Source organism: Octodon degus, unplaced genomic scaffold (genome assembly GCF_000260255.1).
Source record: "Octodon degus isolate 3935 unplaced genomic scaffold, OctDeg1.0 scaffold00033, whole genome shotgun sequence".
In the NCBI taxonomy this organism is placed as follows: domain Eukaryota; kingdom Metazoa; phylum Chordata; class Mammalia; order Rodentia; family Octodontidae; genus Octodon; species Octodon degus.
Window position 1 is genome coordinate 277,077 of NW_004524609.1, and position 9,791 is coordinate 286,867.

The 9,791-nt window shown below is 40.0% G+C and overlaps 1 protein-coding gene across 1 annotated transcript in view; it reads right to left on the reverse strand.

The window, feature by feature from the left end:
- The window catches only part of Nsf (N-ethylmaleimide sensitive factor, vesicle fusing ATPase), a 140,051-nt gene that overhangs the window by 46,434 nt on the left and 83,826 nt on the right, over nucleotides 1-9,791 (reverse strand). Inside the window, exons 13-14 of the mRNA XM_023714108.1 lie at nucleotides 5,049-5,205; nucleotides 2,360-2,493 (exon numbers count right to left, since the gene is read on the reverse strand). Of these exons, the coding sequence (XP_023569876.1) occupies nucleotides 2,360-2,493; nucleotides 5,049-5,205 (291 nt within the window). The remainder of the gene's footprint in view (nucleotides 1-2,359; nucleotides 2,494-5,048; nucleotides 5,206-9,791) is intronic.

Consider the following 9,791-nt stretch of genomic DNA (forward strand, 5'->3'; position numbering starts at 1 on the left):
AACATAAGAGAAGGGCCAGATGATCTTACAGTCCTTTCAGCTCTAGAATTGTATCTCTGTTTCTAAGTGGCTTTACTAGGAAGACGATGGATAGTATCTAGAAAAAGGAAGAATGAGGGCTACATTAAGTTACCAAGAAGACTCTGTTACCTACAATCTTTTTTTTGTACAAGTTTTTGAGAGTATCTTCCTAGAGATATATCTATGTTCTTTACCAAACAGTTTGACTTTGTACAATAATGAAAGCATTCTTTAAAAAAAATCCTATCTATGCTTCTTTTTAAGCAAATTTTTCAAATATTTAAGAGATAAAAATTAACTTTAACATTGGTGTAGGCAAAGACTTCATGAAAAAAAATCCCTAATCACACAGGCTCTATCAGACAGAATCAACAACTGGGATCTCATCTTACTAAAAAGCTTTTTTTTTTTTTTTTGCAGAACCAGGGATTGAACTCAGGTCCTTGTGCTTGCCAGGGAAGCGCTTATTCCACTGAGCCGTCTCCCCAGCCCTACTAAAAAGCTTCTGCACAAACCACTAACACAGTGAAGAGACAATTCACAGTGTGGGAAAAAAATTTTGACTGCTATGCCTGAGACAAAGAACTAATATCTAGAATATATAAAGAACTCAGGGGCCGGGGAGTTGGCTCAATAGAATAAGTGCTTCTCTGGCAAGTGCAAGGGCCTGAGTTCAATCCCTAGTTCCCCCCTCCCAAAAAAAAAAAAAAAAAACACCTCAAAAAAATCAAAATATAAAGGCCAAATCAAAAAATGGGCATGTGAAATTAACAGACACTTCTCAGATAAAGAAATAGAAATGGCAAATACATACATGAAAAAATGTTCAACATCACTGGTCATTTGAGAGATGAACATTCCAACAACGCTGAGACTCCATCTAATATCCAGAAAGAATAGCTATTATCAAGGAATCAACCAATAACAAATGCTAGAGAGGCCTTGGGGAAAACGGAACGCTTCTCCACTGTTGGTGGAAGTGTAGACTGGTACAACCACCGTAGAAATCAGTGTAGTGATTCCTCAAAAAACTAAAGCTAGAGGTTCTGTGTAGTACAGCTATTCTTTCTGGCATCTTCCTGAAAGAAGCAAAGCACCACACCACAGTGACACATGTACTCCGGTGCTTGGAGTGGCACCGCTTTAACAGCCAACTCTTAGGGACAGCCCAAGTGCCCACCAACTGATGAATGCATAAAGAAATACAAAGAAGTACTACGCTGCCATAAGGACAGACACTTCTAACTAAATGGATGCACCTGGAGACCATACTCTTAAGTGAAATAAATCAGACAACATGCTCAAATATCACATGGTTTTTCTAATGTGAGAAACTTTTTTTTTGGGGGGGGGAGGTGCTGGGGATCCAACTCGGAACCTCCCACTTGCCAGGCAGGTGCTTATGCCACTGAGCTATGTCCCTGAGCCCTGATTTGAGAAACTGGAAGTGTAAACAAAGACCCAAATGTATATTAATATGGAAATGGGAAGAAAATGTTCAAATGAGAAAGGGAACAAAGGACAAGGGAGGAGAAAAGGAAAGGGACAAGGGAAAAAAGAATAGAAAGAAAAAACAAAAGCAAAGCTTTTATAAATAAAGAGGAGAAAAAGGGCTGAAGGGAAGGAGAATGGGGCAAAAAAGAAGCAACATGTATCCTGTACAGGTATAAGCTCCCTGCGATAAATGTTATTATGACATGTATCTAAAATGTACCAATGAATAAAAAGTAAAAGAAATTATCAGCAAGTTGAAAAAAAATTAATATGCACTAAACAAAGAGCAACTTGGAAGTTAAGACATTCTTTTCTTTGGTACTAGGAACCAAATTCAGGACCTCACACTTGTCCAGCAGGCTCTGTGCTGCTGAGCTACCCCCAGCCCCAAGAACGGGCGAATAGACTCAGGCCTTCGTGTGTTCCAAGCAGGCGCTCAAGCTGCTGGCCTCCCAAGAGATTCTTTTAAAAGTGCACAAAAATACACTAGAAAATTTAAAAGAACCTGCTCAATAGCAAGTGCTTGCCTAGTACTTGTGAGGCCCTCAGTTCAATTCCCAGTTCACACGCACACACACACACACACACACACACACACACACACACGGAGAGCAGGGGTGGAAAGGCAGGTAGGTAGACAGGCAAAGTTGAAAACAGTAAGGTAAAAAACAGATCAGTATTTGCCAAAATTCTGCTGATAATTTTAGTAGCACTTGAGAACAGAGTTGCTGCAGGTTCTATAGTGCTCTGCACAAAAGTATAATATGTGTGTATCTACTTGTGTGCAACGCCACGTACACACACACATCTCAGGCAAGAAACTAGAACGCAGAAATCCCGATACCTTCTTCATGGCCTGACACTTGGCTGTCTCAGAGAAGCCAATCATCTTATCAGGAGAGCAGATCTTGATGAAAGGGAAGTTGGACTCCTCTGCAATCTTTGCAGCTAATGCAGTCTTTCCACTGTGAGGAGGGCCTGCATGAAGACACGAGCAAGGCAGGGGAAAAAAGCCACCCTCAGCAAAGGAGTCCAACAAGTTGAAGCATTTATTCACAACATACTGAGGTCTCAACGAGTTGCTCATTAACATTTCCTGACAGGTTCATGGCAGACATGTTCCCTTTTATTTATTAGCAACCACACTTAATGAACTGATTAGCATTTCTCAAAAATATGGTGAAATACATACATGCCTTTTTGCTTTCTCATATATACTTAATCTTTCAAATTTCTGACTATATAAAGTATAAGGGTTTTGCTTCTTAAAAACAGAATATAAAAAAATAGAATGCATCAGTATTTGTATTATTTTGTCAAACTGTTTAACAAGAACACAAAAAATCTTAGAAGATACTGAGGGCAGGGAAAAACTGTCTCATTAGAAGCAAATGTGTCACAAAAAGGTAGAATTCTAATGACTCAGATCCTCTAATAAAGATAACCAAATCTGTGACACTTTCCTGCATCTAGACAACCCCACTTTTCCCTCTTCCAAATGTCACCCAGCCAACCCTCCCTTCCCGTCTTCTTTGGAATCCAAGGTGGTGACGGGTCCTCTCCTGAAAGCTTTTCTGAAGATTTTCAGCAACATTTAAACAGGCTCTGTTCTGATAGTTCAATAAACAAAATAAATACACTCTTTCTGGACTTCATAGTGCCTCCCTCCGAAATGGAACTCTGTTCATCTCCAACTGCCTCATTCTTCATCCACCCTTACTGAACCTGTGGCTCCCAAGTGTCTGGCATCGATCAGCACCCATCCAGGTCACCAAGGACCTTCACGGCACTAACCCCAATGCATAGTCTGTCTTTGTTGGCCTGTTAGGAGCAAGCAGTCAGTACAAGCGACAACACTTCTTTTTTCAAAGCACTGAGCCTTTCTATTCATGGCTTCTCTGGCAGCATATGCTCCCTCTCCCCACACCTCTGCTTGCTCCCACTTGGCTTCCTTTGTCAACTCTTCCTGCTCTGCTTTGTCCTAAATTGTTACTACACCTCAGAAATAAGCTCTAATCCCCCTTCTATACCCACTCACACCCTTTGTTTCTTCCCCCTTTTTTCCTTTTTGGGTGGTGCAGCGGGGTTGAACTGACAGGTGCTCTACCACTGAGCTATATCCTCAGCCTTTTTCTCTTAGACAGGAATCTGTTAAGTTGCCCGGGGTGGGCTGGAAATTTCAATCTTCCTGCCTCAGCCTCCCTGAGTGCTAGTGTTACAGGTACGTGCCCAGTGACTGCTGATATCCTGTCTGTAGATGAGTCCATCCACACCAGTGGCTTGAAGGGCACTGCATACAATGACAAATGACAAATCTACCGTCATCTCCTCTCATAGGACAGAACTAAAGTTTGAATGAGATCACTGAACATGAAAATAGAGTGAACTGGCAAATAGGAAGGACTAAAAGAATGTTATCCTAATTACGGCTGGCCATGATTTTCGCCAAGCCCCTCTCACCCTATCTCTCCGTCAGTCTGCTTATCTTCATCTGCACCGCACTGTATTCACCCAACAGCTCCCACCAAGACTGGGCAGCGTCTTCTAACCGCTGGTCCACCTACATCGTTTGCCCCCTGTAATTCATTCCCCACCCTAACGCACTCAGTATCTGGAAAAAACCTGATCATAGGACTTCACTGCTCAAAACCCTATAAATGACTTTCAATGGTCCTTGAGATATAGTCTGTCTCTAGGAGTAAAAGTGGATCCCACATTCTGTAGCTCTCCAATCTTTCTGTCTCTAGCTTTTTCCTGCTCAGTGATATTTTATATGCTGGTCCCTATGCCCAAAACATTCCCCTAGTCATGCACTTCAGTCTGGCCGCCTTCTCATCTTTGGCTTCCTGTGCTTCTTTTTTTTTTTTTTTATCCTACTTGGTATGAGGTCTCACTGCACCCAGTCTCAGCAGCCAGCCCAGCACGGCTGGGGACAGGCCTGCGTAGCATGTTCCCGTGTTTCTTCTAGGGAGCCTTCATACTCCAACCCAAGGGATTAGGTTCCCTTGTCACTGGCCTCACTGAGCTCTTCTGTTGTCATTCAAATTATAAGATAAATATTTATGAATGGAATGTCCTTTCCCTTTTATGATAAAATTCTAATTAATTTTTTAAGGTCTAAATTAAATATCACCTCTAGTTTTCTCTGTCCACTCTGGGCAAAATGACTTGCATTCATATACACCTTTACACATGCACACAGTATTTAAGAATTTCTTTACAAATCTTTTTTCATAACTAGAGTGAAATCTGAGTGTCTATATCTGCAGCAATCAGTTCAGTATCTAAAATATAGCAAGTAGTCAGTAGATACTTATTTAACTGAATCAAGTTCTATGTGGTCTCATTCAGTCTATTAAGTACAAGAGTAATTTAGATATAACCCTACAGAAAAATTACCTATCACTCATCAGTAACACTCCACCCTAAGAAAATTTTAGTTTGTACACCATACTGGTGCATAGTATGGGGTCTTATTTTAAACATACAATGAAAAAAAGTTTTAAGGTCATCTTGCCCTTTTTCGGTCTCACCTTCCAAAAGGACGCTAACCAGCGGTGTACGATCGCTGTTCTTAGTCTGCTGGACCAAAAGCTCCCCATCGTCCAGAACTCGAGTAACCGGGTCACCCCATTTGATGATTCCGTTCATAATGTAACTTGCATAATCCTCTTGGTTTGTGCCAAATGCCTATTGAGAAAAGAGATAGCTTAAAGCATTTTGAGCAATAATTTTAAAAACTGAAACTTCTTTTCTTCTCCATTGTGCTGCAGTGCTCAATCCCATTCCCTTCCATGTTTTCTTCACAAGTCTTTCAGGATCAAGCAATTCCTGGCCACCAGAAAAAAAAAAAAAAACAACAACAACCCATTCCATTCCGCCATGGACTTGGGTAAGAACCAGTAATAAATCAGATACAACTATAAAAGCAGATATTGGGGAAGAACCAAGCTGGGTCTGCAACAAGCTGCACATGAGCTATTCATGTATCAAGGTCCTTCTCATCTCACTGTATCAACCTGGAAATGTTACTACTATCTTGAAAGCTGAACACGTTCTACTGGGAATCTGATTTTTCTTTTTATTCCTATGTTTTGTACTAATACGTTGGTTCTAATAAACATGACCCCCTTGAGAAATATAAAACATTAAAATATACAAAAATAAAGCTGGAAGTGGTGGCACAGAAAGGCAGGACTGTAAGTCTGAGCTCAGCCTTGGCAACGCAGTATGACTCTGAATCAAAACAAGGGCTAAAAAAGGGCTGGGAAAGCAGCTCAGTGCAAAGGCACTGGGTTTGGTACCAGTATTAAAAAAAAAAAAAAAAAAAAGAAAAGATCAGCACTAAAAATATCAGCATTAAAGAGGGGGGAGGCTTGATTCTACACTCAGATTCTACCAGAGCCCAAACCCTCATAATCATAATCCTTGAGAGTATTTGTTCTAATATGCTTGTTTCTATAAAAAATAGGTAAGCTGCCATTCTGTTAAGAACAACGAGAAAAAGTGATTATGGATTTAGAAACAGTTCAGCGCACACACGCACCATCCTAATACTGATTGTGGGTACTATAGATTAAAATGTGAGGGCTGGGGAGATAGCTCTGTGGTCTAAGCGCCTGCCTGGCAAGCAAAAAGACACAGGATCAACCCCTGATACCACACGCCATGCCAGCCCTGGAACCCTGGGCTTGTAATCCTATCGCTGGGGAGGCTGAGACAGAAGGATCACTACGAGTTTGAGCTGCCTAGAGAGACCCTGCACCAAACAAATAAATACATAAAAGATTTTAAAAAAATTTTAAAAGATGTGAATACAAACTGGAAATGATCATGTTCATATCAACTTTGTAGTTGGGGACATAAGTGACACTCATATAAGTGTATCTTTATAAATATACAAACTAGAAGAATGATATAGAAATAGGAAGATAAAATGAAAGAGTGAAGAGCTAGCACAAGGAAATAAAAGTGATTATTAAATGGGGAACAGGGGAACAGGCCCGTGATACCACTATCCTGGGAGGCTGAGTCTGGAGGACCACAAGTTCAAGCCCAGCCTGGGCAAATTAGTGAGACTTATCTTGGAAAAAAAAAGAGATAGGGCAGTGAAAAGGCCCCAGGTTCATCCCCAGTATAGACAACAAAAGAAGCAATCACTATCCAAAGCAATTATCATACATAGTAATTTTTTATCCACTACATCTTGAAGTTTGGAATCATATTCCTTATTTTCAATTTTTTTCTTTCTTCTTTTTTTTTTTTTTTTTGGTGGTACTGGGAATCAAACTCTGGATCTTGTGCTTGCCATCATTTTCAACTTTTAATTGGAAATCTAACTCCAATAAAATAATTATTGAAAGTATCAAAACTATCAATTTATTTCTTACAATTGAAGATCTTCATAAGGCTATAATCCAATGTACAGGTAAAGGTCATATATTTTGAGAATTTCAACTTTTTAAAAATTATCATTATCCCCAAAATGTCATTTTTTGATTGCCTTATATAGAGATTAATTTTAATAATTTCTTAGAACTTACATGCACTGTAGCATCGAATTTTCATGTTTCTATCACTTTACCCTCAAATCATTTTCTCATCACTCTTTAGGTAATATCCTTGAACGCACTGCTATTCTGATTCTTGAGTACAAAGTCCTCATATTTTGGCCTGGATATAACAAGTTCAATTGCTTTATAAAAATTCATAAAGGGCTGGCCAGATAGCTCAGTGGACTAAAGCACCTGCTTAGGCAGGCGCAGGGACCACGTCTGATCCCTGGTGTGCTGTGCCAGCCCCGCCCCTGTGGCACCTGAGACAGCGACTGAGTCGGCGTGGTGGCATGCACCCGTAACCCCAGCGCTTGGAAGGCTAAAAATAGGAGAATCATTACGAGTCTTATCTGTGTAGTGAGACCCTGTAAAACCTGTACTAAGTACATTTAAAAAAACAAAATTTATAAAGGAGGAGTCTTAAAGTCAGGTTGAATGGAAGTTCAAAGAAACATGCAGGTTCGTCAGTTATGTTTCAGGTAATAATTAATTGTTCCAAGTAATAATCCAATCATTGGAGAAGAAGCTTTAAGATGCCTGAACAAAAAGCCAGGCATGGTGATGCATGCCTGTAACTCCAGCTCTCAGAAGGCTGAGGCAGGAAGACCACTGTGATTTTGAAGCCAGTCTGTAGTGTGAAGACTGTCTAAAAAAAACAAATGGAAGATGCTTGAACATAAAATAGTGACTCTCCAAAGCCATACATTAAATATTACACACACACACACACACACACATATAAAATATTCTTATATATCTCATGATTTTATTTTTTTTCTTTTATCTTACAGGCCTGTGGAATAAATAAAACTAAATTTTTAGCTTTTACTTTCTCATAGCCAAATTATATGCCTTTAAAAAAAAAAATCTTGCAATAGAGGTCTAACATTTTTGGTAACTGCTCCAAATGTTTTTTTTTAAATTTTTTTTTTTTAACATTTATTTATTTTGTGTGTGTGTGTGTGTGTGTGTGTGTGTGTGGCCAGCTCAGCCCACCAGGGGGCGGGGCTGGCTGGCATGTGGTGCTGGGGGATTGAACAGCGGTCCCTGTGCTTTGCCAAGCTTGTTCCAAGTAGGTGCTTTAGACCACTGAGCCATCTCTCCAGCCCTCCAAATGTTAACAGCAAAAGATTAAACTGTTTTCATCGCTCAGTAACTTTTTAAAGTAATTAAATTTAAAAGTCACAATGGTCATAAAATGTACAGCTAAAATATATTGACTTGTTTTTAAAGGAGATATTTACAACAAATAATTACTAACACTACATAACAAATGGTCAATAAGCATATGAAAAGATGCTCAGCATCAGTAATCATTAGGAAAATGCAAATCAAAGCTGCAATGAGGAGTCTGGGGAGATAGTTCAGTGCTCTGAGCACCTGCCTGGCAAGAGCAAGGACACAGGTCTGATCCCTGGTACTGCATGCCGTGCCAGCACTCAGGAGGCATGCTATGCCAGCTGCTGAAACCGGGCGTGGTGGTGCACACTTGTAATCCTAGTACTGGGGAGGCTAGGACAGGAAGGTCACTATGAGTCTTAGCTGCATAGTGAGACCCTGTACCAAATAATAATTAATTAAAAAACCTGCAAATAGTCATACTCCTTTGACTACTATAAAAAACAAAACATAAAACAATAAATTTTAGGCCTGGCCAGATAGTTCAGTGGATTAAAGCACCTGCTTAGGCAGAATACAGTGACTGGGGTTTGATCCTCAGTGTGCTGTGCCAGCCCTGCCCCTGTGGCATACTGAGAGGGAAACTGAGACCGGGCATGGGTGGTGTGCCTGTAATTCCAGCGCTTGGGAGGCTGATAACAGGAGAATCACCACGAGCCCGATCTCCGTAGTTGAGACCCTGTAGACGCTATCCTAAGTACATTAAAAAATAAATAAATAAATAAAATAAATTAAAACAAAACCCAGTAAACTTTGACACAGAGAAACTGAAATCTGTGTGCATTACTTGAAAAATAACAAAATGGTACACAGCCCCTCTGGAAACAGTGTGGTGGTTCCTCAAATATGAAAAGTATAAATACTATATGACCCGGCAACTGCACTTCTGGGTGTCCACCCAGAAGAGCAGACAACTGAGCCTTGAGATGCGTGGACAACGTGTCCACAGCAGCGTTATTCACAACAGCTAAGACGTGGAAGTAAACCAAGAGTCCACTGCGGGACAAACGGCTAAGCTAAATGTGGTGCACACGTACAATGGAATATCATTCAGCCTCTAAAAACAAAGAAATTCTGATAGTGTACATGTTGCAATGTGCATGAAACTTGAGAATCTTACGCTAAATGAAATAGCTCAATGCCAAAAAGGCAAACACTGTATGATTTCACTTGTATGAGTTGCTTAGAGTAATTGAAATTCTAGACACGTGAGACAAATGGTTGCCAGAAGCTGAAAAGAAAAGGAAAATGGAGTCATTATTTAATGGATCCAGTTTTAGTTTTACAAAATAAAAGAATTGTGAGATAGATAATAGTAATGGTAGCATAACATTGCATGAATGTGTTCAATGCCACTAACCTGTACTTAAAATGGTTAAGATGATAAATTGTTATGTGTATTTAACACAACCAAAAGTGAGAAAAGAAATAATACATAAAGAACTGCTGCAAAAAAAAAGTGACAGAAAATGATAAAAAGATTATGAATAGGGCCAGGGAGATAGCTCAGTGGCATAAGCACCTGCCTGGCAAAAGTAAGGT